The 21,746-nt window shown below is 38.7% G+C and overlaps 1 protein-coding gene across 1 annotated transcript in view; it reads left to right on the forward strand.

The window, feature by feature from the left end:
- Window positions 1-21,746, forward strand: part of PRKAR2B (protein kinase cAMP-dependent type II regulatory subunit beta) — a 119,421-nt gene that overhangs the window by 21,221 nt on the left and 76,454 nt on the right. Inside the window, exon 2 of the mRNA XM_045828483.1 lies at window positions 2,725-2,760. Within this exon, the coding sequence (XP_045684439.1) occupies window positions 2,725-2,760 (36 nt within the window). The remainder of the gene's footprint in view (window positions 1-2,724; window positions 2,761-21,746) is intronic.

The raw sequence follows: 21,746 nt of genomic DNA on the forward strand, positions 1-21,746 counted from the left end.
ACACCCAGTCTTCACCTTGGCTACTGCAGACCACTAGCTGGGGGCAACCATCTTCTTAACAACCCAGTTCTGGGCCCATTTGCTGTTGAGAAGTGGAAATCATAGTCATATAACCTATTTGCCCACAATTTAAAAGTTGATACAATTTCTAGCAAAAATATACAGGAGAAATGAAGAAAGCAATTTATAGTAAGTGAGCTATGTTTTGGTAGGGATGTCTGTCAGCATGCACACGAGAAGGCATGGTGTCAGGTGTTCCACTTCCATGTGAAGTCACTACGAATATGAAGTGGCACTGCAGCTGTGACGTGACTTTTTGAAATAATGAACATCTTATATTAAAATTCCAAACAAAACAAAATACAACCCTGCCCCAAATTCCTTTAATTTATGTGGTAATCATGTTGTGGAAAATTTGGTGTATATTAAAACTGTATAAAATAATCATGTTTACATAAAGCAGTGTTTGGATCCAGGCTCAGATGGCTATAAACTGACTTTTTTGCACCATGAATGTCCAGTTGGATATTTGAAAGGAGAACAGGACAAAAATTGTGGGATTCAGGACAGTTCTCTGTTGTACAGAACTGCCCTGTATGTCGTCTGCCAAATGCCAAGGATGTCTTCTAAATTATGGTGACAATGAAAAAATTGCCCCCACAAGCTCAGAATACACCTTCTAGGTGGCAGTGCCACTTGTGTTGAAAATCTCTGCCTTAAACACTTCCGAGACACAGAAACCCAAAGAGATCATCTCAAGCCAGAAGCTCGTTGTGCTATGATGTCATGGTCTAGAGAGGCTCGACAGGCTGCAGGTGGAAGTCTACTCTGTTTTTTCCCCTAAGGCTAAGATATGTTTTTGCCTTCATCTTGCCTTTATCAGTCTGCACTATACTACCCTGCATTCTGTGGTTGAAGCTTTTTGCATCCCCTCCATTCCCCATCCTTGTAGCTTTTCTGGGGAGGCTTTCTTTAGACCAGCTTCTGAAGCAAGTGTGAAAATGGGTTTGAAAGTATTCAAGAAAACTAATGGAAGTGTAAATATATGTAACTTACAGTTTACCCAATTAGAGGCTTTTTCATACATAATTTGTAACTTGGCAAACATGGCTAAATTATTTTGGTACATAAATTATGAGAATTTTATCTCTTGAAGGATACAGTTTTGCTATAAAGTATAATATTTTGATAATTGGATTTGTGAATTACTTCACAACGTTAATCTTTAATAACAATGCAAATCAATATGGGGGAAATACTTAGCTATTATTGTGATTTCAGGAATCAATATTTTTGCTTTCTGTTCTTTGTGAGGCAGCCTTTTGGTGATGTACATAAGTTTAAATTCTCCATCTGTCATAGGGTGGTTGTGTGAGGTAAAGCAAATTAATCAGTATCTCTGAGCCTTGTTGTAAATTGTCCTTATCAGTAATACAGTGATGCTGATATTTAATAGCATGGTTGTAAGGACTCGTTTAGAACATCTGATGCAGTTTTCTCCTAGTACTTGCTACTGTGTGTTCATATTTTTCAGGCAGCATACAATAAGGCTGATAAAAATTTTAAGTCTTTTTTACTTGACCTATTTCCATAATGTAAACAGTTTTTATAATTACTGTTTTGAAAATACTGAAATATTAAAAAGTATTACAATAGGCTCATGACATTCTGCTACTAAATATACTGTATAGTACATGCTCTCATTTCTGTAAATAATATGGGCAACAATTTTACCTGATTCTCTCAAGAAATGAAGTTTTTAAAAACCTAACTTCTTGAGATAACTAAAACCAAAACCAAGAAGAAATAGTGGGCTGAGTTGAGTCTGGGAAGCGGGCCCATGACAGGCTTCCAAGTTGAGTGGTACACTCGCACATACCAGCCTGAAATTGTAGCCTTCAATGTATAGATTTGTATGTCATGGACCTTTGGGTTACACAAAAATTGTAAAGCCACATAGCTTAAATCTGAGAATGTCGAGGCTACATTGTCCTTCACCAAATAATGATTTTGGTATATGTGGGCATTTTAAATTTTGTTTCCTAATATTTGCCATTGTAAAAATGATGCTGCTGAATAGTTACATACATACATTACTTTCTTCTTTCTCTAGTGGTATTTCTTTTTAGTTATTATTTATTGATTTTTTAGTGAGAGAGAAAGAGAGAGACATCAATTTGTTGTTGCACTTATTTAGGTCTTCATTCGTTGCTTCTTGTGTGTTCCCTGATTAGAGATTAAACCTCCTACCTTGATATATCTGGATGATGCTCTAACCAACTGAGTTACCCAGCCAGGGTCTAGTGGTATTTCTTTAGGATAAATCTCTAAAAGTAAAAGTAGAATTAGTTTATTAAAGGACACAAACCTTTTATGTTTTATGGCACTTGATGTAATCGTTAAATTATTTATAAAAATGTTCTATAGATTTACACTGTCTTCAGGTAAGTAGACACTGAACAGCTGTCTCTAACTAGGGAATTTTTTATTTAAAGTGTTTTGGGGGACACTAGTTTTTAAACAAGTGAAATATTTTAACTTGTATTTCTTTGATTAGTAAATTTAAACATTTACTTTTCATATGTTTGTGGTATTTCCTCTTGATTATTCACTTACTTTTTCATATTTAACTTACAGGATCACTTAACTTATTTAGGTTTTTTTCAGGACTTCGGCTAAATTAGATTTTTATCTAATCATATTCTGCTTTTTTTTTTCTTTTAGCTCCGGTAATAAACCGATTCACAAGGCGTGCCTCAGGTAACTCTGTGTTATGGATTTTGCTTATTAATGGTGACATTTTTTAAATGATACCAGTACTGGAGAATAAGGTATGAAGAGAATAATTGCTATAGAGCAGTGGTTTCCATTGGTATGTAGCTGCAGGCACACTGATGTGCCACAAGAATTTTTAAAACATGCAATACCTGACTACTTTGTCAGGGGCACTGACTTTTTTCCCTTAGATTGTCAGGTAACTGGCAACAGCTGTTCCTTGTGAATGAATCAAAATTATACCTATTTTTTTTATCAGATCAACAAAGATTATACTTCTTGGTATGCTGCAGAATTTTAGTAGTTTATGTGTGCCACGAGATGAAAAAGGTTGAAAATCGCTGCTATAGATTGATAATTTATTTGTCATTTTCCCAGGAAAACATAACCTCTGATATAGTCAAGAATAGGAAGTAGGTGGAAATATTCTCTGATTGGCTAAACTTAAAATTACACTGTGCAGTGAAGCTAATATCCCTTTTAAATGCAGACTGTCACCCCAATTTGTTTATTCTTGCACTTAATTAGTTATTAGTATATGCATGATTCATGAGCCACAGTTTAGAAGCACTATTTAGAAGATTGGGTAAAGGGTCAAGGACACTGTAGAAACAGTGATGGATGAGAGTTTTTAATAAGGGGCAGGAAAACTTAAAATGCAGGTGCCATAAGAACTTATCGTCATGTGGCCATTTAGAATTGGAGCAAATTGCTTTACATTTCTTAATACCCCTATGGCTATTGCTGTCTTCAAGATACCACAGTAACCTCCTGCATATTCACAGTGATTACAAGTGCTTAAATTAGGTTCATTACCTGCACTGGTAGAAGGACATAGCTGAGAGTATTTCTATCCAGAATGGTTGAAGTAAAGTTTGGGTATTGAAATGGGTAAACTGTTATTTGAAAAACTCACCTTTGTGGAATACTTCTTCTCTGAAGGTAGAGGACAAATGAAGTTTTACCATGTTTGGTTTGAGAAAATTACTCTTTCTTTTAAGTATAACTAGATTCTTCTTGTTGAAAACCACAAGATAAACATTTCACACAGATCATCTTTGATGTTTATATAATGCAAATAAGTGATTCATTTCATAAAATTACCTTATTTCCATCCGTACTATATTCCTAAAGGTGTTTTAAGGTTGAGTTTTATTTTAATTTGTCAGCCATTACTGACAAAATTTACTCTAATGTAGTGACCAAGTCTGTAAAGAGAAAGACAAGGATTAGGAAAATGTGCTGTATTGGGATGCTGTTTATTTTACCCTCCTAAATTTTTGTAATCTCAAGGCATATTTATTTTAAATGTTGAAAACAAAAAGTAAATTATGCTAACTTGTGGAATGAGAGATTATGTTCACGTTAGTAAGTCGTCAAATTTTATCTCAAAGTAGAGCTATCAAGAATGATTGTAGTCTAGTTTGGTATATAGTCTTTATGAGCAGTGGTGGAAATAATAAGAGAATCAATAGGGTGATACCTTGTTTTTGTGATTAAAAATTCTTTCCATAGGTACAGAGATAAGAATCTTAGAGTAAATTATTTACTTTTCTGTCTAAAACTGTATGACATGAGATTTATTTCTGGGCAAGTTTCACTAGTATTTATTGTACCTTATACATATCAATTGATGAGTTGGGGCTACAGTTATGTAGGTTAATTTTTTTTAAAGCTTTTATTTAATTTTAGAGAGAGGGGAAGGGAGGGAAGGGAGTAAGACAGGGGAAGAAACATTCATGCGAGGGAAACATCGATTGATTGCCTTTCATACACGCCCCATCGGTGGACTGAACCTGCTCTGGATTTGCCCTGCTCTGGAATGGAACCAACCACCTTTCGCTTTGCAGGATGATGCCGTCCAACACAGCTGCACCATTGAGGGTGTAGGTTACTTTTTAAACACAATTGTTTGAGTGCCCCTTCACCACTAATCCTGTGAGCAGTGTATCTCAGCAGGGCTTTGCTGAAAATGGAGAGAAGATGGAATGTGAGCAGAGAAATACACATTAAAGTGATACTGCATTTACTCCTAGAATGACAGGACATAGGAAATGTCAGTGAACATCATAAGAAGCAATTCGATTTAAAGAAAAATGATAAAGTGATACCAAGTTCAAGAATCATGTTATATAAAGCATTATGCCTTAAAAGGAATAAAAATTGTTACTGTAACATTCTGAAACCATTATGAGACTAAATCATGACATTGAATATAGGAAGGAAAAGAGAATTAATTTATGGAGTGCCCCTGGTGGGTCAGGCACTAAGCATTTTATATACATTTTCAGTCTTTCAAGCAAGGCAAATAGGGTTATGTTTACTACTTTAGATAAAAACAACAGTGGTTAAAAAAAAAAAGGAATGGGATTGTTACAGAAAACCCCCTGTGGGTCTTTTGTTCTGTGGCACCAGATACTATTGCAGAAAAAATATCCCCCTTCTCCCCTGCAGTGGTCTTAATCACTCCGGGTTCTTTTTGCCCACTGCCAATATGAACTGTGACTCTCAATGCCAGAGTTTGGTAAAAAGGAAAGGAATTATTTATTCAAAAGTTATACAGGTTTAGAGTAATGGTGGAATGTTGTCATTAAATTTCAAAGTCTCTTTAAAAATCCCACAGACACACACAGTCCTCCTTCTCCTTGCCAAACCAGATCAGTTAGGGGTACTGTCTCTCAGGAAAAGAAATAGAATTTGTAGCTTGGCTAGGCTCCCATTCCATTTTTAAAATAACTTTTGAATTTTATTGTTGTTCAAATACAGTTTTCTGCCCTTCCCCTGCTACCCCTTCTCACCACCCAGCCAGCTCCACCTCCCTCCCCTGTCTACAGGCCCCACTTGTTTTTGTCCATGTGTCCTTTATAGTTCATGTAAACCCTTTACTTCTTTCCCCCCATTATCCCCTCCCCTCTGGTTACTGTCAGTTCTTAATTTCAATGTCTTTGGTTATATTTTGCTTGCTTGTTTGTTTTGTTGATCAGGTTCCAGTTAAAGGTGAGACCATGTGGTATTTGTTGCTCATCACCTGGTGTATTTCACTTAGCATAATGCTCTCCAATTCCATCCATGCTGTTGGAAAAGGTAGTAGCTCCTTTCTTTCTGCTGCATAGAATTCCATCGTGTGAATGGACCATAGTTTTTTAATCTGTTTATTTAGCGATGGGCACTTGGCTTGCTTCCAGCACTTGGCTATTGTAAATTGTGCTACTATGAACACTGGGGTGCATAGGTTCTTTTGGGTTGGTGTTTCAGGGTTCTTAGGATATAATCCTAGCAGTGGAATTGCCAGGTCAAAAGGCAGTTCCATTTTTAGTTTTCTGAGGAAATTCCGTACCATTTTCCGTAGTGGTTGTACCAGTCTGCATTCCCACCAACAGTGCACTAGGGTTCCTTCCCTTTGCTCTACAACCTCTCCAGCACTTGTTATTTGCTGCTTTGTTTATGATGGCCATTCTCAATGGTGGGTGTGAAGGTATCATTGTGATTTTAATTTGCATCTCTCTGATGGCCAGTGATGCTGAGCGTCTTTTCATATGTCTCTGGACCCTCTGTATGTCCTCCTTCGAGAAGTGTCTGTTCAAGTCTTTTGCCCATTTTTTAATTGGGTTGCTTGTGTTCTTAGAGTGGAGTCATGTGAGTTCTTGATATATTTTGGAGATCAAACCCTTGTCTGAGGTATCATTGGCAAATATGTTTTTCTATACAGTTGGTTTTCTTTTTGTTTTAATGCTATTTTCTTTAGCCATGCAGAAGCTTTTTTATTCTGATGAGGTCCCATTTGTGTTTATTCTTTCCTTTATGTCCCTTGCTCTAGGGGACATATCAGTGAAAATATCTGAGATTTTCCTGTGTATGTTCTCCTGAAGAACTTTTATGGTGTCACGACTTATTTTTGAGTCTTTTATCCATCTTGAATTTGTTTTTGTGTATGATGTAAGTTGGTGATAAAGTTTTTTTTTTTTTTTTGCATGTAGCTCTCCCAGCACCATTTGTTGAAGAAGCTATTTTTGCTCCATTTTATGCTTTGTACCCCTTTGTCAAATACTAATTGGCCATAGAGACTTGGGTTTATTTCTGGGCTCTCAGTTCTGTTCCATTGGTCCATGTGTATGTTCTTATGCCAGTACCAGGCTGTTTTGATTACAGTGGCCTTGTAATGCAGTTTGATATCGGGTATCATGATCACTCCTACTTTGTTCTTCTGTCTCAAAATCGCTGCAGCTATTCAGGGTTGTTTATGTTTCCATATAAATTTTTGAAGTATTTGTTCTATATCTGTGAAATATGCTATTGGTACTTTAATAAGTACTACATTGAATCTATAAATTGCTTTGGGTAGTATGGACATTTTTGATGATGTTAATTCTTCCAATCCATGAACACGGTGTATGTTTCCATTTCTTTGTGTCTTTCTTAATTTCTTTTTTCCCTGTTGTGTAGTTTTCTGAGTACAGGTCTTTTATTTCCTTTTCTAGGTTTATTCCTAGGTACTTTATTTTTCTTGTTGCTATATCAAATGGGATTTTTTCCCTGATTTCTATTTCTGATATTACATTGTTGGTATACAGAAATGCCTTTGATTTCCGAATATTGACTTTGTATCCTACTGTTTTGCCAAACTCATTTATTAGGTTGAGCAGTTTTTTGGTGGAATCTATAGGATTTTCTATGTACACAATTATATCATCTGCAAACAATGACAGTTTTATTTCCTCTTTTCCAATTTGGATGCCTTTTATTTCCTTTTCTTGTCTGATTGCTGTTGCAAGGAGTTCCATTACTATGTTGAATAGAAGTGGTGAAAGTGGACAGCCTTGTCTTGTTCCTAATCTTAGTGGGAAAGTTTTTAGTTTTTATCCATTGAATGTGCTATTGGCTGTAGGTCTCTCATATATGGCCTTTATTATATTGAGGAATGCTTCCTCTGTTCCCACTTTGCTGAGTGTTTTAATCATAAGTGGGTGCTGTACCTCATCAAATGCTTTTTCCATATCTATTGATATGATTTGTGATTTTTGTCTTTGCTTTTATGTGATGCATTACATTTATTGATTTGGGAATATTGTACCATCCTTGCATCCCTGGAATGAATCCCACTTGGTCATGGTGTATGATCTTTTTAATGTATTGTTGGATGTGGTTTGCCAATATTTTGTTGAGGATTTTAACGTCTATGTTCATCAGTGATATTGACCTGAAGTTTTCTTTCTTTGTTGTGTCTTTATCTGGTTTTGGGATTAGCATGATGCTGGCTTCATAAAAAGAGGTTGGGAGTCTTCTGTCTTCTTAGATTTTTTGGAGTAGTCTGTGATGGATAGGGGTTAGCTCTTCCTTAAATGCTTTGTAAAATTCTCCTGTGAAACCATCTGGTCCAGGGCTTTTGTGTGTTGGGAATTTTTTGATTTCTGCTTCAATTTCTTTTGCTGTTATTGATCTGTTCAGGCTTTCTGCTGCTTCTTCACTGAGTTTTAGAAGATTACATTTTTCTAGAAATTTGTTTATTTCACCTAGGTTTTCCAATTTCTTGGTGTATTGTTCTTTGTAGTAATTTCTTATAGTCCTTTGTATTTCTGTGGTATCAGTAGTAATCTCTCCTCTTTCATTTCTGATTGCGTTTATTTGGGTTCTGTCTCTTTTCTGTTGAGTCTGCTTTTAAAGGCTTGTCAATCTTGCCTACCTTTTCAAAGAACAAACTCCTGGATTCACTGGTCCTTAAAATTGTGCTTTTTAGTCTCTATGTCATTTAATTCTGCTCTGATCTTGGTTATTTCCTTCCTTCTACTTGCTCTGGGCTGTCTTTGTTGTTGTTCCTTCAGTTCTAGTACCTGTAGGGTTAGGTTGTTTATTTGAAATATTCCTATCTTTTGCAGGGAGGCCTGTATCGCTATGAACTTCCCTTTTAGGACTGCCTTTGCTGTGTCCCATAAGTTTTGGGGTTGTTGTGAGCTTATTTTCATTTGTTTCCAGAAACTTTTTGATTTCTTCCTTGATCTCATTCTTGACCCATTCATTGTTTAATAGCATGCTATTCAATCTCCATGATTTTGAGAGCTTTTAAGTTTTTTCCTTGAGGTGGTTTCTAGTTTCAGTCCCTTGTGGTCGGAGAAAATGCTTGATATAATTTCAGTTTTCTTCAATTTGTTAAGGCTTGTTTTATGTCCTATCATGTGGTCTGTCTTTGAAAATGTTCTATGGCCCTGGCTGGCGTAGCTCAGTGGATTGAGCGTGGGCTGTGAACCAAAGTGTCGTAGGTTCGATTCCCAGTCAGGGTACAGGTTTGGGTTGCAGGTCATGACCCCCAGCAACCGCACATTGATGTTTCTCTCTCTCTTTCTCCCTCCCTTCTCTAAAAATAAATAAATAAAATCTTTAAAAAAAATTAAAAAAAATGTTCTATGTACACTTGAAAAGAATGTGTATTTTGCTTCTTTGGGATGAAAAGCTCTATGTAGATCAGTTAAGTTCATTTGATCTAGGACATTGTTCAGTGCTGCAATATCTTTGTTGATATTTTGTTTGGAAGATCTATTCATTTTTGATAGTGGGGGTGTTAATATGCCCCACTATAATTGTGTTGCTGTCAATATCTTTCTTGAAGTCCTGTAAGATTTTATGTATATATTTAGATGCTTTTATGTTGGGTGCATGTATATTTACAATGTTTATGTGTTCTTGATGGATTCTTCCCTTGAGTGTTATGAAGTGACCTTCTGGGTCTCTTTTTACAACCCCTTTTTGAAGTCTTATTTTGTCTGATATGAGTATTGCTACCCTGGCTTTTTTTCTGTCCATTTGCTTGGAATATTTGTTTGCAGCCCTTCACTTTCAGCCTGTGCAGGTCTTTGGTTCTGAGGTGGATCTCTTGCAGGCAGTATATGTGTGGATCATGATTTTTTATCCATTCAGCTATTCTGTGTCTTTTGATTGGAGCATTTAATCCATTTATGTTTAAGGTTATTATTGATAGGTACTTAAATTCATCGCCATTTTTGTACCTGTGTTCCTCTCTCTCTCTCTCTTCCTTCCTTTCCTTAAAGCAGGCCCTTTAGCATATCTTGTAGAGCTGGTTTGGTGGAGGTGTATTCTTTTAGACTTCCTTTGTCTGGGAAGCTCCTTATTTGGCCTTTCATTTTAATTGAGAGCCTTGCTGGATAAAGTAGTCTCCCTTGCAGGCCCTTGGTTTTCATTACTTGAAATATTTCTTGCCAATCCCTTCTGCCTTGGAGCATTTCCATTGAGAAGTCAGCTGCTAGCCTTATTGGGGCTCCCTTGTATATTACTTCCTATTTCTCCCTTGTTGCCTTTAAGATTCTCTCTTTGTCTTGGAATTTTGCCTTTTAATTGTAATGTGTCTTGAAGTGGGCCTCTTTGGTTTTCCTCTTGATTGGGGCTCACTGTGTTTCCTGGATTTGTGTGACTTTTTCTCCCATCAAATCAGGGAAGTTTTCCATCATTATTTTTTCAAACAGGTTTTTTATCTTTTACTCTTCTTCTTCTCCCTCTGGTATCCCTATTATACAGGTATTTATGTTTCATATTGTCTTGCATTCCCTTACCACCTCTTCTTCTTTCTAACTCTCTTTTCCTTTCCTTGCTCTTTTTGGGTGTTTTTTTCTCCCTAGTCCTCCAGCTTGCTGATTCAATCCTCTGCTTCATCCAGCCAGCTTGTAATTCCTTTTAGTGTGTTTTTTATTTCCGAGATTTTATTGTTCATTTCTCCCTTGTTGTTGTTTATAGTTTATATTTCCTTTTTCATACCATTGTAGTTCTCACTCAGTTCCTTGTAGTTTTCTGTGAGTTCCTTGGGCATATTTAAAACCATTCTTTTGAATTCTATATTTGATAGTTTGCTTACCTCCATTTTATTTAGCTCTTTTGTTGTGCGTGGGTCCCCGGCCAGCAGTGACCACGGAACACTGTGGATGGCTCGACGATAAACACGTGATAAAAAACACACATGCACAGAGACAAACTAGTTTCTGTGGGGAAGTAGGGACGAAATGGCCACCCCCCCCCCTAGTGGGGAGCGCGCTGATTTACCGTCCATACCTGCTTTTATTGGGCTCATTTTGCATAATAATTCAGGTAAAGTACAGTACTCATTAGGGGGAAGTAAGGAACCATAGAAAACAAAGAACTCTGCCGGTCTATTGAGTTGGGGGGTCAAAGAGCTGTAAGACTGAGGAACAAAATAACTTCCTCCTAAGACCCTTCTCATTCAACTGAGAGCATTCTAAACAAAGAAGGTTTCACAGTAATTTACATATTCTTTCTTAGGCCTGATCACCCTGGGGAATCCGCACTTCTCAGTACAGAGCTGCACCACCACCCTGTCATTGTTTCAGGCTTAGGTGGAGCAAGGGAACTAAGGCAACTGGGAGACAAGGAGGTTTTTTCCCAGAAGCTGAGAACTCAGGCTATGTCAAAGCCGAGGAGCGAGGGTCCATCACCCCCTTTTGCTGCAGCCCCCCAAGTCCTTCTTTTGGGGGGCCCCCCCAAAGTGATCGTGCCTGTCTTAGGTCGTTCCCCCCGTGGGGAATTTTACCCGTCTTTGGCTAACCGACCAAGCTTTTTGGGGTTCAGTCATGAATAAAGCAGCAGAAGCAGCATTCCTGCCAGCAAGATAAGCTTTTGTCTCCTTGCTGGCTTACGGTTCCAAGGGCGTTCCCTTAGCTTTAGCTAGGCGGGGGTTTCAGCTTCTGATACCAGTCAGGGCGGTTCCCAACACTCTTTTAGTGGGGAGTCTTCCATTCCTTTTGATTGCATGTTCTTTTTTTGCCTCCTCATTTTAGGTGAGTTTGTTTCTTCATTTCCTGATGTTTTGCTTTGCTAGCTGTCTTTGTAGGGTGAACTTCTATACTTCTATGGTAGGAGTTCTGTGGGGTTCAGTGGTGTGGTCTCTTTGATCTCCTTGTGTGGATGCTGTAGGTTTGCCCTTTCTTCTGTTTATATGGGCTTTCTAGTTGTACTTGGGTTTTTACTTTTTGGTGGTTCTTTTTTTGGTGGTTTTTCTCCTACAGCAGGAATACTGATGTTTGCAGCTCCCACGTATTCTTGTATGTGATCAGTGTAGGGGGTAGGCAAAATGGATTAAGACAGCGGGAGAGTATTTTATGGGATTTAAAGTACCAGCAAGTAGAGAAGAGATGGGATATTCTTTGGGTAAGTATAGCATTAACTATGATATTTCACCCAACTAGCCACTTTTTATGAAAGGTGAAAGAGAGATAAGACTCTTGTTTGAGGAGAGGAGGATTGTGAGCTGAATCCAGAAAACAGAGCACTTGTGTAAGGTTAGATGATGAGATGTAGTGAGAGTAAAGGATAGAAAGTTGGCATAGTGTGAGAGAGAATAGAGTTAACAACAACAATGATAAAGCTCAGGAATAAAGTGGAGTGGGCTAAGATCAGGGAGGGTTGCTGTGTAGTATTTACAATTGCATGGAACAACAATTATTTACTATAGTACTGGAACAACAGTAATATTTCAAGAAATATATGATTTGGATAGCCAGAATAGAAAGTACATGATGAAGAGTAGTGTGTAATTGGAACACAAGTGAAGTGAAAGAAGGAAAATTAAAATACAGTAGAGAGAGAATTAGGAAAGCCAATCAAACATTGCAATTAAACAGAGAAATAAAAATGAGGAAAACTAAACATATGGAAGAGAAATTTAAAAAATACTAATAAAATAAGAGAAGTAAAAATAATGAATAATAGTAATAATACAAATAAACCATAAAATGCCAGTTCCATGGGATAGCAAAGTGACAAATGTCCCAGTTTCTCAGTTGTTGGGGTTAGCCTTGTGCTCCCTTTTTGTGTCTGTCTCTGGACTTTTCATAACTCCGCGTCTCATTGTCTCACTTGGGGGAAGAAAAAAAAGAGGAAAAGAAAAAAAAATAAGCCTCTTGCTGACTTTAAACCTATTCAGCAAGTTCTGCTGGTCTTCCTGGTTGCCACAGGAGGTTGTGGGGGCTGGGCCTCGCTTTTCTCCCTTCCTATGGTTCTGGGAGGATGGGGACCAGGTCTGGGCCACAATATTCACAGTTCCTCAGCCTCTGGCCCAGGTGCTCCGTGAGCTGTTAGGCTCAAATCTGCTACTCAGTATCTGGGCGTGCAACGCGAGTCAGGCCTGGGCACACTGTTCCACTCAGCCCCTCTGCCTCTGGGCCTACACAGCTCAAATCACCCTCAGGGTGAGCCAGCTGCTGCTAGAGTTCCTTACAAAGCAGCTGCCCACTGTTCTTAACAAGCCCACAGCTTTTCCCACAGCCCAACTTTCCAACCAGTCAGAGACTATCCAAGTCAGGGTCTGACAAGGTCCAATTCCTTCTTTCTCCAGGTGTCACCTGCACTCTACAATTTCTCTAGTGCTGGCGTCCAGTGTCAGTGGATGTAAATCGCCTCTGTGTGTCTCCCACTTCATCTGTTTCCCCACAGTGACTTCCAGGTCCTTCCTAGTGCTGGGCTGCCCTCCCTGCTCTGATAGGACAGGGAGCTGGTAATCTAACTCTTCTACTTGTATCCTGAAGAGCCGGGCCAGAGGCCACAGCGGCCTGGGTTCCTATGCAGATCCCAGGGACCTTACCATCCTCACTGTCTGTTTTCTAATGTCCTCTACAATTTTTGGCCTCTAAATTTTACATAAGCTGGGATTCCATTGGCTGTTCACTCTGTCCCTCAGGTAAACTAGGTGTTCCAACTGGGCACAGGGAGAATTGGGCTCAGCTCCCACGTACCTTGCCACCATCTTGCCATATCCTGTAGGCTCCCATTCTTAATCCAAGACCATCCTCATGGTGGGCGGGGAATCCTACATCCTTTCAAACCACATGGCCAAGAGAGAGAACTCCCCACGGCTGCTGCATCTTGCTTTCCTGCTTTCTAAGCCATGTGGTCAAGAGAGCCCCCTCTCTACCCCCAAACCACGTGGATTAAGCCCCCTTTCCGCTCCTAGATGGCATGATAAAAAGCCCCCAAACTTCATGGTAAAGCTCCAGCATGGCTGCTGCACCTGGGTTTAAATCCCGGCTCAGATTTGCCTGCAAAACCCCATTTCTGACTTCTCCCACACTGGGTTACTCCTGCCAGTAGTCTGGTTTCTTTGCCTTTGTCAGCTGCCATTGTTAGTCTGGGCAAGCATGGCCCTGTGACACAGCCGCCTTCAAGCCTCTCTGGAAGGCACATGAAATGAAGCCCCTCAGGCAACATTGCATCAGGGGTTAGAGTCATGCCCCTCTCCCTGGTTCAGAGCAGGCACAGCTTTTTAAACACTGGAAGGTTTTTCAGTTATGCAAAGTAGCTTTCAGTGGCCCTGCTTTGCTTCCCTTATTCCCCAAGCAATAGCTGTGGGGGTTTGGGGAAAACTCTAGCTCAGCACCCTGTTACAGGATCTGTTTAATCATCTACATGTCTATAATTCATATTGACTTTCTTATATTAAAAAATGTGTTTAACTTTCACGGCAAAGAAGAATATAAAAACAACTTTAAGACATCTTGAAGAAGAAATTCTATAGCTTTCTTTGTTAATTTAGTGGCTAAAAGTAATTTATTTTCATGGTAGAGGTATACATCAGTTTCTTTTCAAGTAGCATTTCCTGAAAATGAAAATAAATGTCTGCTTAATATAGATAGTCATACTTGGTAATTAAAAATATTTCTTAGGCTGTCTTAGGCTTGGAGTTTTATTTTAGAAATACTTTTCTTCTTAGAAATAAACTGTAAAACTTTGCAATTTAGAGGAGGAAAATTAAGTTAGGTAAAATTAGCCAGAAGTCTGTATGATATGAAAGTTTTAAAAATTATCTATTTTTAATGTAACAATAATAAATGCTATGTTTTTATGTATATAAAACAATAATAAGTATACTATGTGTAGTGCTAGGTGTTCAATCACTATTGATTGAATGAAAAAAATGTTATATTTTTAATTCTGAGTTTTCCAAATCTCTGAGGTTTTTTGGCTTTTGATATTCATATTGCATCTATCAAAATAAGTTTTTCAACCTGAATGATTCAAACAAAACATTTATTTCTTTTATGCCTTTTTTCTTTTGTTGTGGTTCATGAAGATAAGAGGAATGTTTATATTAAAGTGTTTAACAAAAATGTTATTTAGGATCATTTTTACACGTTTAATAATACTTTCTGCTAAATGCTTTTCATGTGTTTTAAGTGGCTGTCCACAAAACTGTCAGTTTTTATTTCTGTGAGTAAAATAAATCATTTCACTCAGTATTTTTTAACAGAATTCCTAGATTTTTTTTAAATCCTCGCCTGAGGAGGAAGAAAGGGAAGGAGGGGAAGGAGAAAGAGAGAGAAAAACATTGATGTGACAGAGAAATAATGCTTGATTGCCTCCCACATGCACCCCAATTGAGAATCATACTGGGAATTGGACCCACAACCTACGTATGTGCCCTGACTAGGGATTGAACTGGCCACCTTTTGGTTTATGGGGTGATGCTCCAACCAACTGAGCCACACTGTCCAGGGCCAAAGTTCCTAGAATCTTAAGAGTTTGTAGAAGTTTCAGAATTTCTTTTTTTATTTTTTAAAAGATTTTATTATTTATTTTTAGAGAGAGGGGAAGGGAGGGAGAAAGACAGGGAGAAAAACATCAACATGTATTTGCCTCTCACATGCCCCCTTCTGGGGACCTGGCCCGCAACCTAAGCATGTGCCCTGACTGAGAATCAAACCAGCGACGCTTTGGTTCACAGGCGTGTGTTCAATCCACTGAGCTACACCAGTGGATTGAACAGGGTGAGGTTTCAGGATTTCTTAAGCAGTTTTCTACTTGGTACAGGAATGAAAGAAAGAAAACAAACCAATGGGTATTGGAAGAATAGGATCTTGCCTTATATGTTAGATTGGGTAAGTTGTACAAAACATATTTGAAACTGTTAGATATCTCCTGAAATCCAGGTAAAATGTAACCTTGGTATCTTGTTGACAACACTCTATAACCTTAATTTTATTATTCATTTTTATTGAGATATAATTGGCATACAATATTGTGTATGTTTAAGGCATACAGTGTGTTGATTTGATACATTTCTGTATTGCAGTATGATTACCCATAATGTTACTTTAAATAGCACCCCATAATCCTATTTTTAAACAAGGAAAAAGTATTGCTTTTGTTCTTTTTTTAACCCATTTCCACTCTTAGTAATCACTTCTTATCTGTGTTTTTTTTAAATACACAGAAGTCATACACAATCTATTTTAGAATTTTTATGTAATTAACATAGCAAATTTAGGGTTTAATTTTTCCTGTAGCTTATTGTGGGTTTTCTGTTTGGGAGGTCATTTTTTTTAGGTGGAAAAATAGAAATATACCACTTATTGTTATAATTATTAAAAATTAGCACTGACTGGTGTAGCTCAGTAGGTTGAGCATCATCTAGCAAATCAGAAGGTCACCAGTTTGATTCCCAGTCAGGGCACATGCCTAGGTTGTGGACCAGGTCCCCAGATGGGGATGTGCGAGAAGTAAGCAAGCTATTGATGTTTCTTTGTCACATCGATGTTTCTTTCCCTGTCTAAAAATAAATAAATAGGGTCTTTAAAAAATTATCTGTGGTGGTAGATATAGTAACTCAATAAAACTTTGAAGAGTAAACTAAGCAAACAACAATCTTGTTTCATTGTTCATCTAGTATAACATATGGGAAAGACTCTAGACTGTGAAGTTACAAAGACCAGACTTGAGTTCAAAGTACCCATTTAGTCCTGGAATTTGCATGTAAGTTCTTTATCTCATTGAGTTTTACTTTATTTTCATTTTATTTCAGTTTGGAATCATATCAGCTACAGTCATACTTGTGATGGTTAAATCATTTTTGTTAAGCAGAATGTCTAGGCTCTCAAAAATGTTAAGTGGTTGTTCTCTAGAACATTAAAACAAAGGAAAACAATAATATCCTCAGCTCTGTGCCTTAGCCTGCCACCATTCAAAAAGCCTTAAAGATATAACACTATTTGGTATTCATCCTTTAATGTAGGCATCTCTTTTTATTATTTGCACTTTATGATTTTTAAAAAGATTATAATGGTTTTTATATGTGTTTTTCCCCCTCTGAATTGAGGGGGACAAATGTCAGGAAGTACCCTTTCATCTGGAGACACTGGGCTGCAGCATGAGGTCAGACCTCTGTCTGAATTTTTTTTAACCCCAGGATTTTCTTTTGAAAAAAGTCAAGCTTATAGGAAAGTATGAAGAGTAATTCAGTGCACACCTTTATCTGGTTTTCCCATTTGTTAAAATTTTGCCACATTTGCACACTATTTTCCTTCCTTTCTTATACATGCACATACAGATATTTTTTGTTTTTTCACTGAACCTTTTAGGAATCCTGAATCCTTCATGGATAGCTCCTAAAAATAAGGACATTCTTCTACATAATATAACACAAAGAGTTTAATCTTCATACAATGATGTTAACTAATATAGAGTCTGGAGTTCAATTTCCTCAGTTGTCTTGATATGTTCTGTCTCCCTCTCTCTTTTTAAAAAAATTCAAGCTCATCCAAGGCCTTTATATTGATTGAATTTAATTGTCAAGACTTTGCTTTTCTTGCCATAAATTGACTTCTTTTTTTGCAACCTGCTTTCTTAGAGTTCTGAAGGTTATCCCTAACAATGAAACAGTTCACTGTATCGCGTGCTATGAATTCCTAGACTGCATGGGCACATGCACTGCCCAGTCACTGTGCCCCATTGATGTGCAGGAATCTCTGTATTGACATTTAGTGTTGCTTTCATGGACTACCATGAGCATTACTTGTTGTAATATGTAACTATTTATTCTAATAGAAATGAAAATCAAACTCCAAATTATGAATTTGCTAATTTTTCTTTTCTTATGTAGATAGTTAACCAACTCTATATTTTTAACATGAGTATTGAACTTTATAGTATATTTTTTAGCAGAGCTAAAATTTTCTATTTTTTCCTAAACTAACATTTAGAATAATTCAGAGGTAAAATTAAATTTTTAAATCTCATATACCCACTGTGTAAAATGACATTAAAAACTCATTGAAATCACCCAAAACAGAAAAATGATTAGTCTCCAAGAAAGTGATAAATAGCAGAAGTTCAGATCTTGTCTTGAATCTGATTCAGGGAACCTGTGCTGCCTTGATTCAGAGGACATATGCTTCCTTTTGTTTTGTTTTGGAAATATTTTGTAGCTGTAGCATTCATTGTTTTTATTTTGAAGTTATTTGATGAGATCTCTTAAACTCCCGTCCCTCTCCCACAATGATTGTGCCAGAGGTTATTCTCAGATTGTCAAACTAATTTGCTAGTATGGCTGTATTTACCTTTATATTTTGTTTTTGAAATGAGCATTTTCAAGCTTGGTAATCACCAGCACTAGGTAGATAATGCACACTGGGAGAATACTACTTTAACTCATTTATCAAACATTTACTCAGTCCCTAATGTATGCCACATGCAGGGCTGGGGATGCAAGAAGAGTCTGGGGAGCTACACAGCCCATGGGAAGCTCATAGTCTAGCAGGGAAGCTGGTTGTGACTCACTGTGGTCACCCTCTGAGTGTGACCACAATATCCACAAAGGGAAAAGGAGAAAACGTGTAGTTTTTCCACGGTATGGCTCACAGGTGCCATTTGAGCTGGTCTTTAAGTTCATAATATGGGTTTGAAGTGGAAAGGTTTTTATTATTAAAAACTAGCTATTTTGATTATAAAAAGCCCCTTTTTACAGTATGCTGCTCTGCCTTTTGCCTCTGTCATCAAGCACCTGTGTCATGGAGTAAACAGATGCCATGACCATGGTTAGCAGGGTCTTAGGGCCAGGCGTTATTTATGCCTTTAACTTACCATTGTTTCAGAATGTGTGTGTCATACCAGAGTAGGCAGTCTGGGCTCAGGGTTCAGACAGGCCTGGGCTGGAGTACTGCCTCTGCCACTCACGTGTCCACTTATTAAAAATAAGTAACTGTGTGGGTGTGTGTGCGCGCGCGCACAGCCTTAGTCACCTTTCTGATGCCCAGTCTTCTCACAAGATTATTAAACAGTAAATAATCTCTGAAAGACACTTAACACAGTATTTTTCCAGTTTGGTTTCAGAGTATCTACCTGTTGTCCATATGTGTCTCCTAGATAGGCAGGGGCTTTTAGGAGCTTAGAATGAATGTTGAAGTGCGTCAGAAGTAGCTCGTGGACTGCAAACCTTGACCTGAAGAATTTGTTAGAAAGATGATACCCCAGGTGAGGCTGAAATCAAGAGTCAGAGAGTTCAGCCAGGGCAACAGGATGAAACCAGGGGTGCTGTCAGTGAGCATGGGAGGTGAGAAGGGAGAGTAGAGGGTAGACCTGAGAGAGCAGAGGGTCTCAGAGATGCCAAAGCACAGTCCCTGAGGCTATTTGTCTGGGCTTCTCTCTCAGATGGGGTGGAAGTAGCTTCAACTACTCCATGCACCTGTTAACGCTCAGTGCCCAGGCTAATGTTAAAATCGATTCTCCCCTGTGAATGGTTACAAATAAAACCAAAAAGAACAGAGCAGGTGGTACAATCACTTGTCCCCAACCTCTTCCCTCTCTTTATATTCTAGCAATGCTCATTTACTGCTACTTAAGCATACTGTGTTCTTGCAGGCTTTAGCTGGCTGTGGGAATTAGATTCCAGTGGAATCTATGGGAAATGTTGAGTCTGGTTCTTTTTTGTTAGTCCCATGAATGCAGATAAACTATCTCAAGGTCAGTGAGAAATTCAGTTATCGCCCTGGTTGGCGTAGCTCAGTGGATTGAGCTTGGGCTGCGAACCAAAGTGTCGCAGGTTCAATTCCCAGTCAGGGTACATGCCTGGGTTGCAGGCCATGACTCCCAGCAACCACACATTGATGTTTCTCTCTCTCTCTCTTTCTCCCTCCCTTCCCTCTCTAAAAAAATAAATAAATAAAGTCTTTTTAAAAAAAGAGCTTTAAAAAAAAAGAAATTCAGTTATTTCTTGAACTTAACTGCATTTTCTTCAAAGTACCCTTTGAGTCCTCCAGGGAAGAGAGAGAGAGGAATACAATAGTAAAAACATGACCAACAGTGCAGGGCTGGGCAGTGTGGGATGTCTCCTGTTCCTGTGTCTTTAGATTTTTCTCATCAGCGGACTGCGAGGGACTGTGTCATGGGAAGCCTCTGTAGGTCGTTAGCCCCTTAGTCGGTCACTGCCTAAAAACACACATGAGTACATGGAATGGCCATTTGAACTTATCACTACCATCTCTAATTTGGATCGGTGTTTAGGTCATAAATTCTCCATAATTTACTCCATAAATTCTCTGTGTAAAGGGCCAGTTTTTTCCCATAATCCATTGCAGACCAGTACTTTTATAAAATATAGTAAAATTGCCACAGCAAAATGAAATAGCTATAATAGTTTCTAAACACTTTTACTCTCTGTACTTATCTCATTGTGGACTGCTGTGATATGGGTGACATGACTTTGGTATGCTCTGTAGGAAGCATGAAAGTCCTCATAAAAAGCTCTTATAAGGGGAAATCATGTATTTATCTAAAAGAACTGCTTATTAAAACAAAACCAGAAACCTTACGTTGCCACTTGGCAGTCTGTGAGAACAGACCGCAGCTTGAGCAGTGCCCCTCAGAGTGGTAGAATGGTGATACTTGGTAGCCCTGCGGCAGGTCTGTGGTATACATATTGCTACTTCTGCTGCCTGGCATGTGCCTGCTCCTATTGGGAATACTCCACAAACTTCACTTGTCCAGCCTTGCTACAACTCACTGCCTCCCCTCCCCTAATCATGTTCCTTCCCCCTCAGCATTATTTCTGTCTCTCTGGATGCCCTCTGTGTTTAGAGTACATACTCCTGCTGCTGTTACTATTATACATCATTTGCTATTATAGTTTTTGATGTGTCTCTTCCCTCCATTGAACTGTGAGCATCACAATTGATGAACAAAGAGAAGAGGGTATTTCCGGATGAAGTCAAAGAAAAAATAGAATGCAAAAATAGAAGTGGGAGTGATGGCAGGATGGGAAGATTTGGCCAGACATGGGTAATGGGGTTTACAATTCTATTTTTTTTTAATTTAATCTTTATTATATTTAATAAGGACCAGCCATGTATGTAATTATAGAGTGAGACTTCTAAAGTGGATGAAGTTTTATTGGTGTCAAAAAAGCAAACACACTTCTGGCCAAGATGGAGGCATGGGTAGACACACTGTGCCTCCTTGCACAACCAAAAAAACCCCAACAAAATTTAGAAACAAAAAACAACCAGAACTGACAGAAAATCGACTGTACGGAAGTTGGACAGCCAAGGAGTTAAAGAAGAAACATTGTTCCAGATTGGTAGGAGGGGTGGAGACAGGCTGCTGGGCAGAGAGGACTCGTGGCAAGGTGGTGGCTGGTGGACCCAGTGAGGCATCGGATTGCGGAGCAGGGCACACAAGGCAGCAGCAGGTGGATCAGCCAGGTGGCGGATTGTGGGCTGGGTGGTCCCACATTCACATGCAGATAAACTGAGAGAAACTACTGGGGAGCAGGATGGACTGCACAACCCAGGGTTGTAGCACAGGGAAATAAAGCCTCAAACCACTGATTGAAAACACCTGTGGGGGTTGAGGCTGCCAGAGAAACTCCCAACGTCACAGGAGAATTCGTTGGAGAGACCCACAGGGTTTTAGAATATACACAAACCCACCCACCCAGGAATCAGCACCAGAAGGGCCCAATCTGCTTGTGGGAAGTGGGGGAAGTGACTGAAATCTGGCAGAGTGTAGCAAGCACCATTGTTCCCTCTCAGACCCCTGCCCCACATACAGCGTTACAACACGGTGACATGGGTTACTCCACCTGGGTGAATACTTAAGGCCCCGCCCCTCACTACAGAACAGGTGTGTCAAGACCAAAAAAAAAATGGCCCAAACGAAAGAACAGATTAAAGCTCCAGAAAAAATATAAC

The sequence above is a fragment of the Phyllostomus hastatus genome, unplaced genomic scaffold (assembly GCF_019186645.2).
Source record: "Phyllostomus hastatus isolate PE091 unplaced genomic scaffold, TTU_PhHast_1.1 phas_scaffold_78, whole genome shotgun sequence".
Classification (NCBI taxonomy): domain Eukaryota; kingdom Metazoa; phylum Chordata; class Mammalia; order Chiroptera; family Phyllostomidae; genus Phyllostomus; species Phyllostomus hastatus.